General features: G+C 38.9%; 1 protein-coding gene across 2 annotated transcripts in view; it reads left to right on the forward strand.

The window, feature by feature from the left end:
• BRIP1 (BRCA1 interacting protein C-terminal helicase 1) overlaps positions 1-26533 on the forward strand; it is a 47370-nt gene that overhangs the window by 2588 nt on the left and 18249 nt on the right. The window contains exons 5-14 of one of the 2 annotated variants that reach the window (XM_010402334.3): positions 80-207; positions 1034-1171; positions 6177-6467; positions 6926-7147; positions 7424-7623; positions 10453-10585; positions 11110-11261; positions 11347-11518; positions 11632-11769; positions 12126-12287. In XM_010402334.3, coding sequence (XP_010400636.1) covers positions 80-207; positions 1034-1171; positions 6177-6467; positions 6926-7147; positions 7424-7623; positions 10453-10585; positions 11110-11261; positions 11347-11518; positions 11632-11769; positions 12126-12287 — 1736 coding nt within the window. The remainder of the gene's footprint in view (positions 1-79; positions 208-1033; positions 1172-6176; positions 6468-6925; positions 7148-7423; positions 7624-10452; positions 10586-11109; positions 11262-11346; positions 11519-11631; positions 11770-12125; positions 12288-26533) is intronic. The other variant, XM_010402335.3, reaches the window with a different exon arrangement.

Raw genomic sequence — 26533 nt, forward strand, 5'->3', positions numbered from 1 at the left:
CAGTAATTATACTTTAAAATGTTGCTCTTATTTAATGCATCCCTAGTAATGGACATCCATTTTATTTTGTTAATTACAGAATGTAAGGAAAATGAAACACTAGCTTCAAAACTGTCTGCCAAAAAAAAGTTATCTCTTCGTGACAGTGAGAATGATGACTTTCAAGTAGACAGGAAAAGGATTCGTCCTTTAGAAACAGAGCAGCAGGTGAGCAGAGTTTATTGGCAGCGGAATCATCTGGGTGTAGCTCAACCAAACTCAAATCCCAATTAATGTTACAGAGGAGGGTGTAAGAAATAACTGAGTCATGTCACAGTCACAGTTTGGAGTGACAGGGTTTTGTTCATTTTTATTGTTACTTGTTATGAAGGAGCCTGTTGTTGCACTAAATTGTTTGTTATACCCTGTCCTAAAATCTTTCACATTTAAACAGGTAATATCCCCGAAATATATTTATTCCCAGTACATCTCTAATATGAAGCCAAAGTATGAGAGTCTAGAGTTGAAAGTGCTGTTGTAAATATGTATTAGGAATACAAATACTGTAGAGTTCTGGTTTCTGTCCTGTCAGATGTAGACATCTCTGGCTGATCTGTGGAGCGCAGTGTTTCTTCTTTGTTTTCATCTGTGTCACTGTTGGTGTCACATGGCTGAGGACTTCTGTTCAGCTGTGCCCTTAAATAGCTTTTACATTGCTGCTCAGCTGGTTACTTCTGGTTAAGTTTTTACATCATTGTGGCTTGAATTTATTTCTTGTTTTTGTTATGGAAGTGTTCAGCTTATGGTATTATAATTTCTGTAAATTTTGTAACAGTGGGAAAGCAAAGCAGAAAAGCTCAGTAATAACTACAGATTTTTTTAATAATTAAAACTTTATAGCTTTTCCCAAGTTACTTTTGTGTGGCTTAGATTTGGTTAAATTGTTAACAAACAGTGATGCCCACTATAACAGACATAGCTGAAACAAAACCAGGACTGCCAGTGTGAGCACATCCCTCTGCCCAGTGCATTTTTACATTGTTTCTTTCCCCAGCAGGTTAGAAAACGTCACTGCTTTGCAAAAGGAGTGCAGCTGGTTGATGCTTTAGAAGTTTATCACCAGAGAAAAAACGGAGAGTTGACTGTTCACTCTGAAAAAAGCATGAAAACCACTAGTTTTGCTCCCCAAACAGTAAGTAATACAGTAATATCTTTTACATCAGGAGTGTTAGTTCAACAGCAATTTTAAACAATATTTTATGTGATGGGATTTTGCATGAAATGCAGCTTAATGAAGTTTCAGCAAACATTGCACGGTTACAGCTAATGCAAAGGTTCCCCAGTGTTTTGGTTTTTATTACCACTTTCTATAGCAGAAATATCACATCAGAAGTTGAAATACAAATTTGCACCTCTTTCTGCAGCTTTGTTAGGCATTTTCTGCATTTCTTACTCTTTGAAAATGATAGATTTTACATAAATGTTTGTTGGAGCAAAAGCAGTCGAAGAAGAAATGTGGGGCAGTAGAGAGCTGAGTGTGAGATGCCAAGTTATGTTAGTGATGTAGTCACCCCAAAGGAAACCAAAAGCTATAGGATTACTGTAAGATACTGGGAGCTAAATATTTTCTTGACAAAAGTGAATCTATGTTGTAGGCCATTTGATGGGAGGTAGTTTTTATTAATTTTTGAAAGCTCTGTAGATTTTTGAGTAAGATATGAAATGCATTTTGCCACTGAGCTTCAGTTGGTAGTCTGAAATCTAAACGCCACCAGAGTGTGCTATTGATTTTCAAATAAAAAGGCCTTTCATCCTTCCTGATTGTAAAATTTCCTGTGGTACTTTGGTGTGGGTACATGAAAAATTTGCTTTAAACCTTCTAGAAATTTCTTGTATAGAAGAAAATTGAAAACTAAACTATATACTGTTAGTTACATCTTTAGAAAGATGTAACCTAAAAAGAAAGAGGGGGGATTATTTCTATTAAAGTTTCTTTCTAAGAATGAAAGAATAAGGTATTACTTTGCTGTGAAGAACTTTTCCTTTAGCAGACTGAGAACTTGTCTGGTATCAAGAAACAATTGCAGGAAGTAAAGCCTTATTTCTCATTTAGTGGTTCTGAACCTTAACTGCATTTAGTTTAGAATAGGAAGATCATCACAGCATAGGCTGTTAGGTGTAAAAATGCTTTTATAGTGTGGCTTAGGAGATGAAGTCAACAGAGCTTATGTTCAACACTTACCATAATGGACTGTGTATTTAGGGTGATACAATAATGGGATAGCAGCATTGTCTTGTTCACTGAGGTAACCCTGCCTTTGAATAACCTATGTTTTGCAGTGGTCAGTTCTCTGCTCAAAGCAAATTTAGTTTCTTGTCAAGTCCTGTTTATACTCCCAGAAGGAGAATGGGGTGGTTGTTGTAAGAGCATGAGAGGTGCTGCCCAGCGCTGCTGCATCACAACACCTGCAGATGTGTGGGTGAGGATCCAAGCCTGTTCTCAGCCACTTTCAGTCCAGAGCCTGGGAATCCATCTCTGGCCCTCTGCTATTAACTCCTGCAAGGGAGGGCAGTTCCAGAGTGGGGTTAAAGGGGAAATTATACCCTCAGGGTACTCTCTTGATTACTGCTGTCAAAGCATATGGCCTGAGAAACTGGGGCAGCTGCGTTAAGGAATCCCCATTTCTACCAGGGAAAGAAAGTAAACAGTAAATGGAGAGTAGTGTAACAAACACTTGGGGTATCAAAAAACAACTGTGAAAAGAATCTGTCTTAATGTGCTAGCCCATTGCAGTTTGACATATTGCTTACAACCTGCACAATGGGGTTTGAGTGACTTCTGTTACACATTCCAGGGGACTGGCAGCCTGTTACAATCAGGGTCTGGACTCCAGAATGGGCTAATTTACCACGATGGGATGAAGAAAGTTGTGGATTTGTATTACATGCTCTCACCTGACACCGTATCTGATCCTTTTCCTGCTGATTGACGTTTTGAATGAGCTCTTTGAAGCAAGTTCCAGCTTAATTAAAACGTTTGCTTGGTTAGCAGTGATCTGTGAAAGCCTATGATAAATATTGAACTGGGTTCACCTGCTGGTGACTGGGGGAGGATAAACAGCTGCTTTGTGTGCTTTAATCAAGAGGCTGCAGCAGCAGCAGAATGCTGGGCTTTCTGAGAGCTTCGAAAGGAGCAGTTGAAAAGCTCTGGTAATGTCACTGCTGATATCTCCCTAGATTGTGCTTGTGTGATATTTCACACAAGAGGCATTCACTGCTGCTGCGTTCAGGCAGCTTTGTAACTGGGAAATGTAGATGGAGATATGAAGAACTCCTCTTACCTCTTTGTGTTTCAAAGATCACAGCCCCAGTGTTTGTTTAGCTCTATTTTACACACAGGACAGGGTGGTGGACTTGATTATTCCTTTTTTAATCGGACTTCCACGTTTTTGCCATATAAATATTGATGTGATACGCTGTTTTATCTACCCCTGACAGAAGTACAAACAAGCTGCATTAGCCTAAGGTCCATATAGGCTGATATCTGATCTCTAATGGCATCTGTTACTGGGTGTTTCTGATTAAATACTGCAGAAAGTACAGGAGGATCTCTTTTTGCCCTCTTCCAAATGAAAATCCCTTTTTCAGATTCCGACAGCTGAAAACAGGTTTAGTTCTGAAGCCAGAGGGTATTATGAAATGCAGTTCTGTTGTCTTAATATGAATTATTTCTAATCAGCATGAGCCCCAATTCCTTCATAAATGAATTGAAATATTTTCCAATTTTTTTACAGCTAAACCGGTATCTCTGTGGTGTAAGTGTAAAAATTTGTGCTTTGAGGCAACACTGACAAGGAAACCCCTTGTTCAGTGGGGAGTTTGCTTTCTTTCTCCTGTAGGAATGGGAGAGGAACACTACATTAGGTATTTACTATGTGATATCCACAGTCAATTCTTCTCAGAGAAATACAGAATTAAAATAGTTTGTTGTTAATAAAATTTAAAGATGTATTTTAAGAATACAAGTGCAAATCGACGCAGTCAAGTAATGTGCAAAGAACATGAAGAACTCAACTTTTAAACTGTATTTTAACCAATTTTCTGAAGTTATTTTTCATTATGAAGGACTTTCTAAGGAGGTTTTATTTTGTTAATGTGTTTGGGGCTAATGGTGTCTGTGGCTTTCAGATATGCTGTGACTACTGCAGGCAGTTTTATACTCTTAACTACTTACTATAAAATCAACCTGAGTTTACAACTTTCTCAGTATTGTGGGTTTGAGTGTTTTTTGAACGTGAAACTTTTTTCAAAGTTAAAGGTAACATTTTAGTACTGGAATAATGGCTAAAGTGCTTCTTAATGCCAGTATTATACCAATTCCAAACCTCTTAAACCAAACTTTTAAGCCCCCCTGTAAAATACTGTAATTTATAAGCCTCACACATAAGAGCACTTTATTTCTTTTTTATGAAAAGAATAATATCTGGTGTTTTAAGCCCATCATAGGAGAACCTTCTGTTCATGTTTTTATATATTAATTTGAGCTGCATTTTCCTGTTGTTCTAAGAACTCTTGCAAAACAGCTGCCTGATGGTTCTTAATATTTTTCTATTATTTTTATTTGGCTTAGCATAGCAGTGAAATATTAGTGGTAAAGGATCATCTTGGTGTCCTGTGTATTGTTTTTACCTCTGAAAACACAATCTGACTTGGATTAAAATTAAAATATAGATGTGTTCTTAAAGGCCCTGCACAGTCACTACCTCAGTTATATTAATTTTTAGAGTGGTAATGTGGTTTTCATTATTTCCAGGAGCAAACCAGAATATTACTGATAGAAATATCAAGGTACCATTTCCACTGGAGCTTTCTGTGTGAGCACAGAGCTGGGCCTTGCACATATGTAACATATACCATATGTCAGCTGTTTCCTGCTTGCCTGTTGACAAGAGCCCCATTCATAACTCTTCTTTTTATCCTTTCAGTGAATAAGTAATTATTCAATATAGAAGGCAGGATATTTGGAACTGGCTATTTAATGTGGCAGCACAGGGTAATGAAATCTGCTGTTACTGGCAACCTGAGAGGGGAATGTAACAATTCCAGCATGGGTGTAACTTTATCTGCTTTGAGGCCTGTTTATTTGGCACATCAGTGAACCTTTTATCCCAGTGAGTGGCAGCTCCAGAGGGTTACATTTACATGCTTTCTATCATGTATTGTAATATTTAATGGCAGACAAGGCTGAGTGGGGCTGAGGGTAACACGAACTTGCTTTTCCTTGGAGTGGAAGCTAAAGACAGCTTGATCCCCAGAATTGTGGTGTAACACACAGCATGACTTAGCATTTGTTTATAATGGATAATCTTACTGATACAACAAAAAGGGAGGGAGCAGTGGGCAGCTACATGTTGTTACCTGCACTACCACCTGGAGCCCAAATACAAACTCTTTGACACTGGAAGAACTCTTTTATTTTTCACGGGAGGTGTGTTAGGACATGGTTATGCTTGAGTTCCTTGTTTCCTATGTGTCTTTTCAAATTCATCATGACAATTTCATGTCATTTGTTCCAGTATTTAATGTTCTGAAAGATGGTGCTTCTCAGGAAGAAAAAGATTGGCTTTTAACAAATATTTTACAGGATTAGGTTCTGTTTAGAATTATTCCCTGTGCTTCTTTTATTCTCCTGGTTCCTCGATGGCCTTTGGCAGAATGGCACAGCAAACATGTTTCTAATGGAGAGTATGTGGTGTAGTCTGTTTTATCTGCACACAGAGCTTCTGAACTGTCTACATTTCTTCTGCTTGCTTTAAGGAAAAAATTTATTTTGAGTGCCTGTTCCAAGTTTTCTTCATTGAAGGTGTTGGATTCTTGCTCTGTAACTGGAGTGTCCTGAGCTGAAGCTTCAATGTGAGAAGCTTTATTTGCATTATTCATGTGTAAATATTCCACTGGTTTAATAATTCTTTCTGATTGGGTTATGATAAAATTATGATTGCTGGAAGGTTTTTTAGAGATTTCCAGGCAAAAGGATGTGGTGCTTTAACATTTTAGAACTTTTTGCAGCTTGATGGGCTGCCCTGGTGACTGAACCAGCTATCCCAGAGGGCACTTTCCTACCAGACCATAAGCAGATTTAGCACATTCATCTCTCAGTGGGATTTTGTTAATCATTTTTTTGTCTTGGTTTGCAGCCTCCTGGCCCTTGCACTGAGTGTTCCTGTTCTTTTGGAAAAGAACCTGATAAAGATCCCAGTCACGCAAAGAAGAAAGAAAATGGAGATCGGTTGTGTGTTCCCAAAATTTTTTTTGGGACACGAACACACAAGCAAATAACGCAGATCAGCAGGGAGCTGAAGAGGACAGCGTATTCTTGTGTCCCCATGACAATCCTTTCCAGCAGGGATTATACCTGTATTCATCCAGTGGTATCCCACAGTAGTAACAGGAATGAAATGTGTGTAGAATTGCTGGAAGGAAAGCAAGTGAGTAATTTTGTTTGAGAAAATGGGCATTCATTAAACAAAGTCAAATTTAACAGCTGGAATGAGTAACATTTTCTATGTCTTTATATTATGTTGGTTAAATGCCACCTGGTGATTTGGTTAAAATTAAATATTGTTAGAAAACATTGATACACAGTAGCAATACTGCAAAAAATTATGATGACAGGAATGAGATTTATGACTGCTAGGTTAACACTGTAGTAAGACTTAAATTATCATTGGGTTTATAGATGAAGATGAAAGAAGTGTCCTTTATTGATGTACATTTTAGAAACATGGATTTACCTGACATGATGTGTTATGGTCTGGCATAAAAAGCAGGTGTTAGAAATATTTCCAAGAAATAGCCAAATGCGTGGAACATTTGGAAGAATTAAGCCTACTTGGTTTTCATTATTTCTTGTACCCACTAAGTCTCTGCACTTCTTTGCTTTCAGGGCAAGTCCTGTTCTTATTACCATGGTGTTCATAAGCTCAGTGAGCACCATGCCCTGCAGTCTGCATCCAGGGTGTACCAGGCTTGGGACATTGAAGACCTGGTGAGCCTGGGCAGGAAGCTTCGTGCCTGTCCCTATTTTGCAGCCAGAGAACTCATGATGGAGGCAGACATCGTGTTTTGTCCTTACAATTATCTCCTGGACCCACAGATCCGGGAGAGTGTGAGTATATTTGTGAGAAACATGGGAAGAACTGGAGTTAAAAAGAAATTACCCACTGAATATTATGTTTCTATGGTCAACTGATATCCCATTCATGTCCAAAATAGTATCAACAAAATAACTCCTGGGGTTTTTTCACCCTTGGATATTTTCTAGATTATGGAAATTGGCTCGAAACCTGGAAAGCTTCATTTGCACTGTGATGCAGAATATGTTAGTTGCTGTTTCTCATGTCTTTCACTCTATTTTACTAGACAATAATTATAATTTTTTTAGATGGACATTAAGCTAAAAGACCAAGTAGTCATCTTGGATGAAGCCCATAACATTGAGGACTGTGCTCGGGAGTCCGTGAGCTACGGGGTTACCGAGAGCCAGCTCAGAGCTGCCCGAGAGGAGCTCGATTTCATGGTCAACAACAACATCAGGCAGAAGCATCATGAGCCCCTCCGAGCTGTGTGCTGCTCCTTGATAAAGTAAGGCAACTTTATTATTGCTTTATATCATTGAATATTTTTTAAAATTACCTTTCGATTCCCTTTGATGGTGTAAGTTACTCTGTCACATCAGATAAAATGCAACCAAGATACACTTGAAACTATGCAGTTGTTTGATTTATGTTCATTTGAGGAATCCACAGGGGTTTGATCTATTAAAAAACTACTGGTCTCACATGGAAACATTGAAATTCTCTTTTGAAAAGTGTTACGCTTTTGAATGATGTGCTGCTCTTTATGGGGCTTTTTTGGACTCCTGGTTTACAAAGCTTGGTATGAAAATTTTTGGAAGATAAATTTTTGTATTTTACGCATTTGTTTGCTTATTTGACAAGTAATAATAGCATTATTTTGTCAAAGAATTAATTAGTTCGTGTTTATAGAATGCCTTTAGAGCCTTGGACAGGAGGTATTTGGAACGGGTTGGAACCTTTTCTTGGAATCAGATTGGAATCTACCAAATTCTTCCTAGTTGAAAGTGAATTTGTCAGTCATGCCCTTTGTTTTCCCTGGGAAACAACTTCTTGGGAAGAGGAGCACATAAGTTGCAAATCATGAGAGGAGATGGAACAAAAGAAAATGCACAGAAGCCCAGGAGGAAACAAGAGGTTCGGGGCAAAGTCTTTTGGGTGAAGTGAAAGTATCAAAGTCAGCAGAAAAAAGTGAATAATGCTACAAGTGGCTTTGCAGTTAACTGAATTCTGATTCAGTGTGTGAAATATCTTCATTTTGCTGCGATGGACTGTGGAGCACAGCACTGGAGCAGTTCATTCTCCCATCCTCACTCTCTTCTCAGAGTTAATGTTTGTGTCACACAGAGACAAGGGACTTCTGCTTGGCAGAAGCCAATTCTCCTACCTTGGATATTTCAAATGTTAAACTTTAGTAGAAGATAAGAACAGCATGGCTGGAGATTTGATTGCCTCAAGCTTTTTAACCTTATCAGGAAAACTAAGGTTGATTGTCTTGGCAAATCTGCCAGCAGCATGAAAAGCAGTTGCTGGAAAGCAGAAGACTGGGTGTAATAGCCAGTAATAGGTAAAATGCTCCTGCACAGGGACATGGCTTTGCCAAATGCATGGGTAGCTAGAAAAAAAATCTTATTTCACTTCTAAAGATCCTGGGCGCTCATTCCAGAAAGCACTTAAGGATGGGCTTAGTGCCACAGAGGTGCTGCAGTGACCTTTGTGAGGAATTTGAAGATAGACCAATGGAGGTGTGCTGGCAGGCTCTGCTGATGAGATGCACATTTACCAAGGCTAATCACTTTGTTCAATGGCATGTGCTGTGTCAACAGTGGAATTTTCTGGTAGTGAGGGAAGCAGCAAATACACTTCCTGCAACTGAAGGCATGTGTGCAACATCCATTCATTCTTTTCCTGGAAATACTGCATACGGCAATTTTCACTTCAAAACCAGAGATACCTTTCTGGGAATCAAGCTAATTTTATTTATGCTTCCTGCTTAGCACTAAAAATAATTTAACAGGCATTTCAAGTAAATGCTTCAATGTTAGATGGAATTATTTGAGATTTAGGGTGGTTTGGGGTGATATTTGGCTATTGTGTTAAGTTTGTATTTGCATTTTTTATTTCAAAAGTATGTGAGGGTGTTTGAAGTTCATAACAGGGGAACATTTTAAATTTCCTGAGGTGTTTTATTCATTGTAAATCTGTTTAATTTCTGTTGTAGGGGTCCTGTCCTAATTTTGGTTCCAGGTCTTTTTGATATTACATTTGAGAAATTGGGGCCAAATTCTGCCTGTGTTAGTGATCAATATTCCTTAATGAGATATGGCAAATTATAGCCAAAGAAGTGATTGTTGGGGCAGTATTTATGGGGTTTTGTTTGCATTTAACCTGGCAGAAGGGAAGTTATATTTTAATTGTTCCATGGATCAGATTATTTGCGGTGACAGGGCAGGAAATCTAGAACTGAAACAGTCACAGTGCCTTGCTCTTGAGTTGATAATGATGAACTGATTTTGCAGGTAAATATTTTGAGCTGTTGCAGCACTGACAGCTGTCTTTTTGATGCCTCCTGCCTTTTGATGGAGCAGACAGCTCCAGCCTTTCCTGGAAGGGACGGAGGGAGGGAGCTGCCTGCTTTTGTAGACAGAGACAAGGTCTTGTGGTACTGCAGGGACGAAGGAGGACATGGTCACTTAGAGAAAATTTCAGCTCTGCCACAAATGAGATAATCTCCATGTTTAGCTCGTGTTTTTAGCAGTCAATCACATTTTGCATTGTGTTACAATTATAATTCTGCTTCCCCTTCAAGTTGCAGCAGTTGCCAATACCTGTGGGTAGGCTTAAATGTGCACTTTTTATTGCCTCACTTTCCTTTGTATGTGTAAATATTAAAAGTGTTCACTTCATGCCTCAGGATTTGTTCTTAATTGGAAAGTCAGCAGTTGACAGGGATGATAAACCAACCTGCATCAGTTGGAGCAGTGATGAGTGGCTTTAGATATACAGCAGAAGTCTTGCTTGAATGAGCCTGACATATCATAAGAGAAAATTATATTTTGATTCCTTTTCTTTATTATAAAGGTATTATATAAAGTATAAACATGTGGGGAGACATTTTATTCTCACTTCAATGAGCTGCATTCAGAGCAGTTTTGTAGGAGTTCAACAGTGAAAAGCAGACATAAAGGAAAAGCAGAATCTCTCTACTTCCATGTAGTAAAACATTTATCATCATCTTAGAAGTCTGGTGCAATTTTTGAGGTTTGGTTTGTACGTGGAAAGTATCTCTAAATCTCTGAAATCAATGCTGAGATGATTGCTGCTTTTTCTTTTTCAGCTGGTTGCAGGACAGCTTTGGGCAGCTGGTAGAGAGAGCCTATGAAACTGCCTGTAAGGTGTGGAGTGGCAAAGAAATGCTCAACTTTTTGCACAAAATGGGAATAACTGGGATTAGTTTTCCCATTTTACAGGTAATGTTGTGTGCTGTATAAACGAGCACCACAATGCATAATATTGGTGGCGTTAAACATCTTAAAATGTGCATAAGTTAAATGCAAACAGATCTTTTAATTTACTGCAATGCTGAAAAGTTGTCTGAAAATGATTCCTGTTGAAAACTGGGAGTAATCCACTCGAGCTGCTGGAATTTGTGGAGAATCAATGTTTTGAAGGATACAATTGATCACATACAATTATTTAAATTGAACCATTTGAGCCAGTGACAGTTTTTCCTGTTTCTATCCAGCATTTTTATTGACTGTTGAAATGGTTTTACCCTATTTTCAAGTTTACCGCTCCTTTCTGTGTAAGCCAGATATGTTAAAGCATTGTTAAGAATTGAGAGCATTTTTCCTTTTCCCTTGGCCCTTCTTTGCCCCTTTCCCTCTGACTTTATAGGTATTTAAAATGAACTTTTAAAGCAGTGAGCTGACAGTTAACTTTGGTTTTGAGAAGTCACTTAAAGTGTTGTTAATATGGAATTTGTCTCTTACAGAAACACCTTGCCACTGTCCTGGAAAAAGAAGAAAAAGTGTCTATGTATGGGAGAGAGGAACTTATTGAGGTGCCAGTTGTGAGCCCTGCAACACAGATAGTGCTCAAAGGCTTGTTCATGGTCCTTTCCTGTCTCTTCAAAGATAACAGCAGGTCAGGTCTAACATTTATGAGCTGAATGCTCACAGTTTGATTGCTTAATTGTAGTTTTTACTGATATTTCTCTATCTCTGTATAGATTTGCAGATGATTACAGGGTTGCTCTACAACAAACTTACACCTGGATGAGTGAAAACCAGCATGATGATGCAGATACAAGTTCCTTCTTCACAAGGCCTAAGCACAAAAAGAGTTCAAGGCAGAAAACCCTTGTCCACATGCTGAATTTTTGGTGCTTGAACCCTGCTGTGGTGAGCTGAGTGTGAAGAAAGCCTAAAATAATCGGGGTGATAACAAATACATATCAGATCTAAAAGTGATTGTGTTGATTTTCTAAATTTCTGCTTTTCTTTCTCCCACCTAGGCTTTTTCTGACTTAAATGAAGTTAGAACAATTGTTCTGACATCAGGCACACTCTCTCCCATGGATTCCTTTTCCTCAGAGCTTGGTGTGAAGTTTTCCATTCAGCTGGAGGCGAATCACGTTATCCGGAATTCCCAGGTAACCTGGCCGTGGTTTTCCCTCTCCTGAGCTCTAATGCTGCCCATGGTACAAAACCCAAGTAAAAGTGATGACAAACCCCTTCTGTCAGTTAAAAGAAATGTCTAGACTGTTGCTTGGCTTAATGCAATAGAAAAGGACATTTTCAAATGAATAAAGAGACACATTTTCTTGGAAAAGGTAAAGTTATGCTATATTGGTAACAGCCGTCTCATATCAATTACTGCACTTTAAGTACTGAAATGAATTAAAGAAATAGCTCAATATTTCTTTCACACTTAAAATGTCATTACTGAACCTGATGTAATTTATCCAGCCTGGTTTAGAATTAACTTCTTCCATGTGGAACACCCCAGGTTTGGGTTGGCACTGTTGGAGCAGGCCCCAATGGGCGGAAGTTGTGTGCAACATTCCAGCACACAGAGACCTTCGAGTTCCAGGATGAGGTGGGAGCACTGCTGCTTTCAGTTTGTCAGACAGTTGGCCAAGGAATTTTGTGCTTTTTGCCATCCTATAAGGTAAGGAAATCTGAATTCCCTTTCTTCCCCTGAAACCACACACCTTTGAAAATGCACTGTGTGATCTTCAGTTTCATGCATCAACATAGAGAAATGTTTATCAAATAAATGTATTGTAATAATGCAGTGGGATTATATTGTTACTTCTTGGCATTCAGGTTTGTTTTCATGGGCGAACATGTTTGGTTTTTCTCAACAGATGTTCTTATTAACACAGATAATTGTTTCAATTAGCATTAACAAAAACCCAGCCAGATCCATTATTTTTCCTTATGTTGTTTCCCTGAAGGTTTGGAAACTGTTTATTAAGAAAAAAATTAAAAATCACATCATGAAATAATACTTTCTGTATAACTCAGCAGCAAGAATGCCTTTGCATGTTCTTTCTATGCTATCAGAATGCAGAATTCATCCAGTTAATTTCTCCTTCCCTTGTTTCTTGTTCCATTTCACTGCATTGGAGATTGGAGTGTATTTTTCTTTAGTCAGGGGAATTGCTCACTGATATTGGCTGAAAGGAATCAAATTTCTCCATTTCAAACTTATGTAATATCTAATTTCACTGACAACAGATATCTAATTATGGTTAATCTGGATCTCCCAGTAGTTCTGCTTTCTTCTCTATTTGTTGTTACTGTTGTTTATGGTCAGGAACAGGAATATAAACCTGCACTATAATTCTGTAGCTCACACTCATTTTTCTTGTAATGCTTGCCACAGGTGTGACTTCTAAAATTTTAAATATTTATGATTTTTAAAAATCATCTTAAACAAAACACAAAAAACCTCTCAAAAAAACCCCCCAAAAAAAGTCCTACCAAATTATTAAAAACCCCAAAATGATGGAAATAGAATTTTAGACTTTCCCCTCATCTCTAAGGTTCCTAAACAGAGAATATTTTACAAAATGAAATAAAAACTATTTGTTCTTTTTTTGCAAACCCTTCATATTTTGTTATTTAGCTGGCAGGCTGCAAAGGGAGGGTTGTTTCTTGCCTGGGTGTCTTTAGGAATTGGAACCACAGTGCAATTCCTGACAGTAACCATTAGGTGACCACATCAGACCGGGTAATGTAAGCCACTGAAAAAAGCAGATTTCTGACCATAAATTTATTTAACCCCACAAAACTGTGCACTTTCATGCAAAGGAAATGATCTGACAAGAAATCTCCAATTTATTTAAGAATGTAACTGGAGCATCTTTCAGTTTCCAGTGTTATCTTTCCAAGTGTGTCATGTTGAACAGTTGATCTTCCATATCCAGACCTGACAAATATTTATGAAAGTTTTTATGAGAATAGTAATGTGAATTGCAAGTAGAGAGAGACTTTGTAATGACATTTAATAAAGGAGGAAAACAATTGCTGGCCAGCTCTGGAAGCCTTCCCCCTCCCCTGCCCTTCTGCCTCACTGAAAGGTCACCCCGGACACGCTGAGTGTGTTCTGTTCTTTGTGGGAACACTTCCCTGAGCCCAGCAAAGTATTGATAAATAGAAATTGCAGACAATTGAAGGATGATATTTTAAAATCACATTGCCAATATTTTTCTATGGATGCCCTTTTTCTTTCTACTACTTTTATTTGGGAATGGGTTGCCTTTAAGTCTGAGATTAATATGTTGAAAATACAGAATAATGTAAGTATATTAGTACAGGGAAAACAAGGTATTTTTCTTTCATCATCATACAGAATATTTGCATTTCAAAAGTGATTTTCACAGGAAATTGCTGCCTCTCTTTAAAAAACTGCAGCCTTCAAAGGAATTTTTCAAGGCTGTCAAGATCTGATTAATACACATGGTCATGAACCTCACTATTATGAGTTAAGCAGATTTTTTGATGGCTCAACCTGTTCTATGAATTGAAATTTCAACTTTGGAATAAGTGAAAAATAAAGGGTTTTTTCCATATCTGGAAGGCTGAGGACAATGCTCTGTATTTTAAGTACCTTCTATCCAGGTAATTTGATGGAGCTGGAATTTAGTTAGGTATGTACGTTGGATTTCAGTTTGGAATTACTAGATGCAATATGAATGTGGAAAAAAGCAGTAGTAGAGAAATTTCCCTTTATCTTAATCAGGTATTTGAGTAAATATATTTTTAATTGAAGAGTGATTATTTAAAATAGATGTATGGCAAATATCTGGAGTTAATAGTGCCATAGAGAAAAATATATGGATGGGAAAACAATTCATTAGCTGTACACCCCCACATTTGATAGGTGTCATGGTTCACTTGGGAAAAATCACAAACAACATGGAAATTTTTAATGTCACTGTTGGAGTTGGGGCACACTGACTTTTTTAAAAATCAGCTTGATCTTAACATTCACTAAATTCCAAACTTTGATCATTTTTAAGGCTCCTAAAACTGGTGATACTATGCAACAAAAATGCATTTATGTGAAAATCAGTAGCAAGTCCAGCAAAAACACTCTATAAAAGAGAATATCAGAAGGTGAAAAGATTGCTCAGAAATCTAAGATGCTTTTAAACAAGATTAAGATAAGGCCCATTAGGGCTCATGTTGCCGACCTGTCTGCATTAAGATATATCTTGCCTGGTGCCTGCATCTTAGATGATTCATTCAATATGTGTCATATCAAAGTCAGGGTATCCAGCAAGGAGAAAAATGCTAATGCTTATAAATTTTAGTGATAATCCATCATGATGAATTAACTGACCTTTCTTAGTAGTTTTGGTTTTTTTTTTTTTTTTAACGAAAGCAGCTTTGGACAATGATGTTAATGTCGGTGGGTTTGGTTTGTTGTGTTTTCCTTCGAGGCTTTGTTGGTTAATTCGATCTGCTAATTGAGGAGTCAACACTTGGAAGGAAAATTTTTACAGTTGTTGCTGGAGAGGGTTTGAAATGAGTGTGTTCAACAGGAAAACTTATGAACTGATAAGAATTCTTTGCTTGAAAACCCAAGCTCATTGCAGGGAGGTTGGACTGGATCACATTTAAAGATTCCTTGCAGCCCAAACTATTCCATGATCGTAAATTGTGCCATGTGAGTTAGGAGGGTGGCATAATTTGCATGAATTAGCAGTACCCAATTAATGCTGCATTCCACTGGCTGTTTTCCTTGAGAATTTTGGGGTGAGGTTGTAGTGATGATATACAGCAACTTTTGCCACTTGCAAAAATAAATGCTAAATTCCACATTTGAATTTTTATTTGTCTCATAATTTTAAGAGCTGCTAGTTCAGAGTTCAAGCTCTGTCAGTCTCATCCCATTTTCCTGCCCTCTGGGCTGATCATGTTTTCTTGAGTGGGAACAGCCAGGATTGGGTGACAGCAAATCCCTTTGGACTGGAACTCCTCTCTTTGTTGCTTGGCTCCCTTTCCCTGTGTAAGGTATCCACCAAACCTGCAGTGGAGTCTCAGGCAGGTGTTGTTTGCCCTTGTGCTGACAAACCATTCTTGGCACCCTCACACAGCTCCAGACAGGCAGGAATTAACAATATTAATTAACTCTGTGAGCAGTGTGGAGCTCATTTCAACAGATTGAGAATCTTCAGGTTCAGGGAAATTATTTGGGATAAACAGGAGGGACCTCAGTTTAACCTCTGGCTGTATCCACATGGATTTAAACCCTGGCCTGATGTAAATGCGGCACCCTCAGATATGACAGGCTGAGGGAGGGATATCATTTCGTGATTAATTCTCAATGTCTGGCTCTTCATTTCAGACAGAGCCTTTTCTTACTGAGATACATGAGATTGGTAGAAATCCTTTTTTTCAAGAAGTGTTTCAGTGACAGACAATGAATAGAACTCTGAAAAAAACAATACTTTCATTTCTAAAACTTTCCTAAAACATGGGTTTGTAAATAAATTATAAAAACCCCAGTTTTTCTGCCATCAATAAAACAGCAATGCTGTCTTCAGACAACTTTTATTTATTTAATAAATTACTTCAATAAATTTCCAAAGGATGGTAGTCTGTTTAGCCCAGCCTATTAAAAGCATTAAGATTTGAGCACTGGCTGTTAAAATGAGTAAATGGCAATATCACGAAGTTAAACAAATGCCAAAAAACATTTTCCAGAGTACTGGGATTGTAACAATACCATTAATGAGGGCAAAGAGGTTTTAATGCAATTTGCACATTCTAAAGTTTCAAAAAGAGGTTTTGAGTTAGTGCATTATTAATGTTCTGAACATCTGGAACTATGTAAGAGCCACAGACATTGAGCAAGTGCAGGGTTTCCCCACTAGGTCTGATGCTGACTGATTTCCTCCCTAGCCAAAAGCTTGTTTTTAGAAGTTTGAGACAGTAAAATGACAATATCCAGATAAGAGAAAAACATTCCACAGCGTCTTTTTGCTTGTAATGTGTATGGAGGAAAAATTGGAAACCATTAGGTTTGTGCAGTTAAAAGGTGAAATTGAAATTAAATAGGAAAATAGTTCTTTGCACCACAGATGGGGACTCTGTGGTGCAGGGCTTATGTGAGGAATTATCTACTAAGTTCCATGGAAACGCTGAACTTTTTCTCTTAGGTGTATTTGTCCCTGTACTATATGCAGGGATAAGTGCTTCATCAAGAGTAAAATTCTCCTTGATGTTCCTGTTGACAGCTGTAGGAGTGCTTTGAAGAAGAGATTTACTCCTGTGTGTAAATATTTGCAGGGTGTAGGGATCTGTTCACGTGGTTTGTGACAGAAATTTCTTCTTTAAAGTTACATCAGCATTAACTTTCTGCATAATTTTAATGTTAGAAAATGTAATTGACACAGTTACAGCCTTAAAATGCTACAAGAAACAAGAATGTTTCAGTGTGTCATCCAGTTTTAGATGTTTTGACTGCAGCTAATGCCCAGCATCACTGGGATGGAAAGGAAAGAGGCCTTTAAACAGGTTTGGCATTTCAGGAGTAAGTTACGAAATAATTGTAAATTAATAATGATGCTCACTTTCTGCCCAGCATTTGCTTTCTGCTCCCAAGGGAGAGGTTTCCTCTTACTCCAGAAGCCTCATTGGTTTGAGCCAAACAGCTGCAGTGGTGCTGTGACAGCAGGTGAGAGACCCCAAAACCAGGAGAGGGCTTTAGGGACAGAGTCCTGGCATCCTTCTGCCTCTGTGTGGAGCCTAAAAGGAGAGCAGAGTGAGGGAGCAGTAATTAAACAACCCCTGAAGAGCACTTGGGGCTTGTCCTGGCACTCTGGACTGTGCAGTGCCTTGGAAGTGCCAGGAGTTGTTTTGGTGGCTGCCCCTGAGAAGGGCTCTGACACCACCATGACCCCTTGGGGGTTTATTTCTCTTTGGAAGAAAAGGCTCCTTGCCAGGTTCTAAAGCTGGGCCTTTGGCTTGCCTCTGATGGAAATCTTAGGGAAGTGATTTCTATCTGATGGGACATGATTTGGGGAAAATGTGCTCTAGAAAAGCTGAATTCTAATGGCTCCCACATTACTCATTTCAACATTTGCACCTAATAAACATAGATAGAATTTCGTTTTACTTGTCTGTAATTATTTCTTCATTGCTTGTTTTTTGCTCTTCCCCTGCGCTGGTAGTTTTCTTTTTGAACTTTATCTCAACTTCTTTATGTTTTATGGGGTTTTTTTCTCCCATTAATCATATACAGTATCTACTTTCAGTTTAATTCTCTATTTTCCATCATTCCAATATCAGTCATATAAACTGTCTAGCTATTGAGGTTCTCACAGTCATCTAAAAATAGAATTATCTGAGGTGTCTTCTGAGAGCTCCAAGAGCTCCTGTAAATCTTAATGTGATTCCTGAAGTCTACAGTTTTCCCATTGACTTGGGCATAGAAATGTCTGTAAAACTCCCTGTGTGAGAGGGAAGATTTTAACCATTCCCTCACAACACTTTGCTGTCTTGGGCACTATTGTGAAATTGGTTCAAATAGAATAAAACAGTAGCAGAAGGAATAATAAAGTCCATACAAAAATAATTGGAATAAGAGTTTTTGTATAACCAGGTATATAATATTTATCTTTAATGTCATCAGTTCAATCAAACTCTGCCAAACTAAATTTGCAGATGGAGCTGGCAGTTCACACCCTGGCAGGATCATTTCTTGTGGAATTGCAGAGGCTACAGCAAACTCACAGCCAGAATAGAGCTGGATTATGCAAAGGAATAACTGAAGTGTTGGGTAGTTGAAGTTTTCCTAAACTTTTATAGTGATTTATTACAAGGTTTTCACTTAGAATTTTTTTACCTTGAGTTGTCTGAATTTTGTAATTTTTGGTGGTTGTTTTTTCCCCACTGCTTGGTTACCAACAGCAGGCCAAGGTAAAATTTAGCCTTTGGGGATAACTGACAATCTGAATAATTGCAAAATGTGTTTTCCTTCTTAAATTGTATGACAGGATCATAGATGTACACACCAATTATGGAGTGATTTTCCTGATTTCTGGGAAATTAGAAGACAATCCAAATGTTAGAGATGCTTTGAGACCTTAGAGGAGATGATCCAGGAGCCTGTGGCTGAATGTCTAGGTTCTTCCCCCTTTCCCCGTGACTGTTCTTGTGCTATTCTGTGGATCTCCTGAACAAAGGAAAAGATTTATCCTTTATATTCATTTTTTTCCTAGTTAGTTTCCAGGTGGCCTTGTGAACTGAGGTGGCTCATCAGGAGGTCAGAGAAGTGTCAGACAGCTCAAGGGAAGAGATGATATTGCGCATTCAAGATTTTTTTTTTTTCCCCCCAGTCTCAGGGATGAAACATTTTCATGTTTCTGTTTTCTTTTAAATATGTTTTCCAGTGGTTGACTGTAATTGGAGAATCTGTAAAGATCCTCCTTTGGAAATTCTGATTTTTTTCACTATGGCTGATGTTCTGAAGCTGTTGGTGTGAGTTTGCAGCATCCTTAACTGGCTCTGTCTGACTGTGAATTAACTAAATAACTGGAGAGGCACTTGGGTGAATATTCTGGGTGACTGGAAATGTGGGTGAGGTGATATGAAAGGAATGACCTGTTGTGACTCCTGGTGCTGTGCAGAGCCTCAGCAGCAATGGGATTGGAGCTGTTTGCTGTCCTTGTGCACCTGTCCCTGCCCTGAGACCCTTCCCTCCCACTGTGTTCCTCCTTGTGCTGGAATGTTCTCCTCGGCCCGGGGGAAATTCCCACGTGTGCTTTGGGTCCCACATTCTCTTTGTGAATTACAGGCTGCAAGGAATGAACAAACAGGCTGCTCATGACTTGCTGAACTGCTGTGGTGACCAGCAAGGGCTGTGCAATTATTCAGGTGCCCTGTGGCGCTTGCTTTTTACACAGAGCAGATCCTTGCTGCTGGTGCTGCTCATCAGATAAAGCCCAATCCGGAGCGACAGTCGTGGCAGATTATTGGATATTATGTCTAAAAAAATTATCTGCCATGCTGGCAGATGAGTGTTTGGCCTGCGGATTTCACACCCTGAGAGCTGGGCAGTTTAATATTTTATTACACTGTTAATTTAAATACCCTGAGCAGACAGCATCAGGAAAGTAAACTAAAAATCTATTATTGTTTCTCACTTCTGAGCTCTGACTTGTCAAAGTGCTGCAAGCTGAATTGTTGTAGCTCGTTAACACATGCTCCAATTTCCCTTGTAATTAACACTTTCTACTTGCATATTTTTCCTCCCATTTAGGTAGGAACTGCATTGAAAATGAGTTTTCACAGTCAAGAAGTTTGCACTCTGTGAATGATGGAGTCCTAATAGTAAATAACAGAGTGAACATGTCTTTTTCCTCAGGAGCTTTTAATTAGAGGGAAAGAAGGCGGTTGTGAACAGGGAATAATATCCATAATCAATTATGTTTTTGAGAAGAAGGTGATGTTGCCCTGGTTATTTCTGAACCTTTACAACCTGCAGAGTTCTTGGTCCCTTTGCTATGTCTGTGAAAGATTCACTGCCTGATGTGGGAGAGATGTGACTTCTTCATGTGTGAAAAATACCAGATATGAGAGAAAATAACTGGAAAGGTTATATTTAGGGAGCATGTTCTGCATCAGCAGTGTAACAGCTTATACAAAAATCTGAATATTAAATGTATTGAAAGGAATACTTGGGCCATTTTAAATGCAGAGAAATTCTACATCATTGGGAGGTCTGGGAGCCATCAACTTGTGTCTTAGAAAATTAGAAAAATCATGCCTCAGTTTTAGTTCCTGATTGGGTAAGCAAGCTTCTTGGTGAGAACATTTAATTAGTGAGTGATGTATTCTAAAGAGTATTCGTTGCATTTTGATTCATTTTACAGCTCATTAGTGGCTTGATTTTTAGCAAAAATATTTCGAAACAAACAACTTGCAGTGTGCTATATTAAAAACTTTGTCTTCAACTTTTACGATCATGAGGTGAGAAATTATTTTCCTAAGAATTACAAAAGTCTGTTATTTATTTCTAAATTTTTTTTAGGGTGACAGAAGGGAAGGAGGGAGGAGGGATAAAGTTGGCTACTTGGAAGAAATACCTTACTTATTTATTTATTTGGAATTGTTTAATATATGTGGTAGAGGGATATTAAGCATTTCCTGTTGAGACACGGGGCTTGGGGAAGAGAGGAGAGGCAGCTCAGAGCTGTCACTCTGCCAGGCTGGGGCAGGTTCCCAGTGACAGGAGCTGCCTGTCCCCAGCTCCTGGGGGAGCAGCGTGGCCGTGCTTGGCCCTGGGCCTGGGATTAGGCTGCTCCTCCCTTTGGATCAGTTTTCCCAGGGGTTCTGTGCTTCACCGCTGATGTGCCACTAAGACAACCTTGTATTATTTTTTTTCCTCTATTCTGAAAACACGAAGAGGTCAGAGATGACTGAGCTTGGCTTTTGGCTGGGGAAGGGCAGCAGTGGAGATGTTGACTTCATCCATGGCCAGTTAATAATTTTCTTTTTTATTTCAGACCAGGACCTAAACCATCCTTTTAAAAATTATTTTTTTTCTGGAGAGGTCTCTTTGCATGAAGGCTTTTCTCTCCCTGGAATGGGAAGGTGTAATGATAGCCTAGGGTGGATGTACAAGCAGTTCCTGGAACACAGAACTTGTTATCTTGGTTAGTTTTGAAACCACAAAAGAAACCCTATTTTGAACCAGGTTGTTCCTAAACAGCTGCCACCAAGCTCAAAGACTGGACAAAGACTCTCCAGGTTGTTTGGGGGGCAAACATGTTGGGTTTTTTGGGAGAAGATTTCTATAAAAAAGCTTCTTTAGCTGTAGAAGCAACATATTAACTGTGTTATTCTAAAGTCTTTGGCGTGCAAAACATTTCATTTTTCATTACTGTTGTCGCCGTTCACGTTTTCCATTATTTAAGGGGGTTATTGAAAAATTGATGGTATGTTGGTACCAGAGAGACATCCTGTGGCTGCAGTGTTGATTTATGGCACATGGAACACACTTCAGTGCTTCAGTTTCCTGCTGGTGAGCGGCACTTTGTCATTGTCCCCAAAGAAAAATCCTACCGGTGAAATCCCCCGTGCTGCCCCCAAGTTGAGTGATGCATACTTTGCCTTTGAAAATGATGATGAATTATTCACCTTTTATTGTGCTGGAGTGTGCACATGGTGATCAGAATCTTGTTCATAATACAGAGTTTTTCACCATGGTCAGGGTTTCATTGAATTATGGAGTTGAGTTGCACAGTAGCTTTATCTCTTTTTTTTTTTTTTTCTCCTCCTTTTTTTTCATTTCCCCTGCAGTGTCTGTGTAGATGAGCACAGGTTTTACCCCACATTTCCCACCATATGTGGGGATCTCAACACCATTCTTGGTCCGAAGTATTTGGGTTTATTTCATGTTTGTTTAAAATTCTCCTTGAGAAAAGTACAGTGCTTCTCAATTTAAAAAGACACCTTTTTCCATGGAAGTTCTTGAAAATCACACTTCCATGGTTTTAAAGTTCTATCCTTCAAACTCATTTTCTGCTGTGGGGAAATAGTGAGAGAGATTAAGTGAAAAATCTCCTGAAATAGCACAGTGCTACAGATTTCCAATCCAGGGCAGCTTTTTCCCAGGAGATGTGGTGAGGACGGTGATTAACAGTGGGAATTTAAGGCTCTGTTTTGAAAGTAAATTTTAGTTCAAAAATGAAATATTTTGCCACAGATATTTTTACTTTCTCTTGAAATGAAATTTGTTAGACTTGGAAGTTGAGAAAATGAAATTTGAAGTTTAAAATACCTTTTCTTGTGAAAAAATGTTTACATTTTGTATTGGCTCAGTCATTCAAATGAATGAACTTTAAATACCTTGTCCTGTGTTAGAACCCTCCCATAACATGAGGAGGGGCTGTGAATCAGTCTCTTGCTTAACCTTTCATGAAAATCTAATTGAGTGCAAACAACTGCTTAAATAATTCAATGGCCTCAGTTATTCTTGGCTGGTGGAGTCCCAACCCAAAGCAGTGCAAATGTCTGGGTGTTGAGCAAAATTGAAGCTTTTCTCTTTTTTTGATGAAGAATATGATTAAAATGACCTTTTGAAAAAGTGTACGGTGTGATCAAGAAGGAAAAAATATGAAATGTAAATTATTTCTACCAGTTGGGTAAATGATTTGTGGCCCAGAGGTGAATATTCTTTTACTCCTTCTCAAAGTGTGTAATGTTTTTGGTGATTTTGATAAATGTGATTGGGTTGTTTTGCTTGCTTTCCATCCCTTTTGCTCTTGTTGAGCTTTTTATGGGGCTATTTTTAATAGTTCGAGGGTGCTGTTCCGAATTGATTTGACAGATGGGGATAATGGACATTAGATTTTATTGGTTCGTTAGCCCAAATATTTTCCCTCCTATTTTTGGAAGGAAACTCGGTTTTCCTTTCACACCAATCCTTCCAGGCAGTTTGTTCTTGTCCCTTCAATCTTTTATTCCCATTCCATCCCTCTGTTTCCTTTCTTCCTTCTGTTGTTTCCTTTCTGTTCACTTTTAACCTCAAAGGAATATTTTGTTGTTGCTGTTGTTGGCTTTTGTTTTGGGGTTTGTTTGTTTTTTTAACTAAAGATGAAAATGGAATAAATTAGTGATCCTATGACCCCACAGTGGTAAACTCTTTGTAAAGTCTTCTTTTTTCCCCAAAGCGAAGAGTTCCAATATTCCTGGAGTTCAGTTTCCTGTAGGATTCTGGGTCATTTGGTACCAAGTTTTGGCAAAGTTTTTGTTCAAGAACTGTCAAATAATTTCTGCTAATTCTCTACTTTTCCAAGCCATCTTAATGCTTGAAAAAGCTAATTTAATAGGTACCCGTAATACCAGAAAAAGTGGGTGAAGTCTGGCCAGATACACTCTCCAGGGTTCCTTTGAAATAACAGGAATTTAGGGCCACTATGTTTAAGCAATGCCTTGATTTAATGACTGAATATGTTTTAGGATTATCACTAATATAGGGACAGTTCCATCCTTTCATAATGGAAGTAGAACATTCATCCAGGTGATTCTCCTGGGACCGGAGGGAGAGGGATTGGAACAAAAACTTCCAGCTGTAGGTAAGCAGCTGACTCAGCAAATATCCTCCTGGCAGCTTTTGAAAGGGAATGCAATACCTCTGGAATTAGAGCCATTATAAAAACATCTGTGCCTTGAGATCATCAGAGGATTACCTGAGTGGAAAATATGATGTCCTCCAGCCTAACAGCTTAAAGTTGCAGAAGGGCCTGTCAGAGTGGATAGGGGTTTTTTTGTTTTTATATTTATTTTTACTGAAAGGAAGAGAGGAGGCAGCTGATGCAGGTGGAGGTTGAGTTGTTCTGTGATACAAAAAAACCTGTACTTGGTTTTTTTGCAGACAGCTCAAATGGTGGGAAACATTTTGTAGTAAAACAAGGGAAGTGCATTTCTTTTTGACAGTGTCTCTGAATTTCTGGGTTTTCAGTAGCTGCAGAGTTAAAAAAAGAAGCCTCTTTGGTTGTGACACCTGTTATTTTTCTGGCAAGATACAAGCATTGCAGAGCAATGGTTAGAGCAGCACTGGGAGTCTCTGTGGCACTTTCCATGTTGGTGGGTGGGATGAGAGCCCTGGTTTGTGTCAGTGCTCCCTTTCAGTCCCAGTCGCTCCCTTTTATTCCCAGACGGTGCATGCAGACAAAAATGTTGGCTCTACCAGAACCAAGTTCTCCTGGAGGGAGCCCAGTCTGGAGTAGCTCAGCCACAGCTCCTGTTGCCATCTCTGAAGTTTTGTGCTGCCTGCCTGTAGAACTTCTGTTTGACCCCTCAAACACGTTTCCAGCCCACTGGAGACACGCTTGGATTTGAAGCAGTGCTTATTCACAAAGAAAATCCTGGGAGCAAACGCAGGAAGAGCTCTGCTTGGGAAAAGGCTTTTAGATCAGTGGTGGTCCCTTGGGAAACTCTGACTTTTTGCACTAACAGTGGTGCCAATACTGTGATTTTTATTAAGACAAACCTAATGGCTCTTCCCTTTCTCTCCTCCAACTACCTGAATATTTGAATAACAATGAAAAGTGCAACTTCATATCATTACATAGAACCAAGATGAAAAAATAGCAAAGTTTGAAGAAGTGGGGTTATTTCAGTGTATAATGGCAGATTTTTAAGAGGGTTACAAGACGTTTGGGTAAGTTCTGTTCACCTTGGAATACCTTTTGTCCAGTTGCTGTATAAATGTAGGGGAAACAAGACAGCTTGTGGTTTTACAGGTGCACAAGGACACAATGCAGTTGTAACTGATAATTGTTGTTAAATAGTTAAGGGTTGTTAAACTATCCAGTAAAGTCAGAGCTACTTTACTCTGCTGTCAGGTGCTGCTAAGGTCATTATCCTTTTTGTCCTGTACTACTCTGGAGCTTCCTTGGATATTTTTAGGTGTTTTGTTGCTTCCCCAAGAACTTTTTGATGGAGGGATTATTTCTGTGATACCTTTTTTTCTCTGCTGGCAAGGTGTGATCGATGTGAATCAATGCTAAAATATCTAAGGAATATTTTGTGTAAAGAAATTAGCAGGACAAGAGCTAAAATAAGCCAGAATTTTTCTGTTAGACTTTCTCTCTTCTCAGCTAATTTCTACTTCACAACTCCCTGTCAGGAGGTGATGGATCCTGTAGGAAAAGCACATCCCCAGCAACCTGAAATTAACTCCCCAAGTTTGATCCAATGCTGGAAATTACAATCAACTTGCCTTAGGGTAAAATACATTAAACAAATCTCTGGGTTTGTTTCATGACCTGGGAGCCCCCCTAATGTGATTTTTGGCACTGTGTAAAACAAAGCAGCAAATGGAAAGGGGCAAAGCTTCTCCTTTGTGGGCACACATGGGAGGGTTTGGCCTTGGAGTGCAGCATAATGGAAGGAGATGGTGAGAAAACAGCTCCCCTCCTCCCCAAACTTCCAGAATACTTCAAAAGCTGCTTAAAAAGGGGATTCTGGCATAGATGGATGGTAGAGCTAAACACTGAGCTCCAGGTTTTTATGGATCAGAGCTTACAGGTGTCTTTAAATTGCAGAAAGGAATAAAAGGGAAAAGCTATCCCAGTAAACATCCTTCAGTGCATGGGAAGATGACAGATTCTTTCTAACAAGATTTTCTGCTCTCCTGGAGGAAGACCATTTGTTAATAAACCATTTGAGAATCCATTTTTAAGGGATTTAATAAAATATACGCAGGCTGCCTTCCAGTGCAGGAACTATTATTCCCTTGGGTAGGAGGAGTGACTGACTGGGGGCATTAATGGTTCCTTCCTGTGATTCCTGGCATTAGATCTTGCTCCCATTTGCACTTTTCCAACCCAAAGTGAAATAATTTTTTATGAGAAACCCGCACTTGGTTCCTGGCTCTTCTGAGGCATGTGTGTGTTCTATATTTTATTTATTTGTATTCAGTCAGCTCCGTAATTCTTGTTGTTTTAGTGTCTGTCCATACCATGGGTCCTGTGTTTTTGTGGATGCAAGGAAAGTTTCCATATCTAGCAAACTCCATTAATGGAAGAGGTAATAGCTGTTGTGTGAATTAAATGAATTGCTCCATTCTTGCCAAAGATTTCATGAATAATTCCTATATTTCCCTCAAAAATCATAGATTTTCTGTTGTGATGGTTGCTGTCAATGAAACAAGAAACCTGAAGCTCTTGTGGTCCAAGAGAGACCTGCCTGGAGGGGCTGGGGAACCCACAAAGAGCAGATGTTTTCTTAAGAATTTGGGTAAAGGTTTTCTCCTGCCATCTTTGCAGCTATGAATACGAGTTTCACTCCTTTCAAATATGAGAGGAATACAGTGGAATTGAGGGTCTAAGGAATTTTTGTGAGGGATCTTGCCCTTCTGGCAAGAACATTTCATAGGGGTGCGTTGGT

Source organism: Corvus cornix, chromosome 19 (assembly GCF_000738735.6).
Source record: "Corvus cornix cornix isolate S_Up_H32 chromosome 19, ASM73873v5, whole genome shotgun sequence".
In the NCBI taxonomy this organism is placed as follows: Eukaryota; Metazoa; Chordata; class Aves; order Passeriformes; family Corvidae; genus Corvus; species Corvus cornix.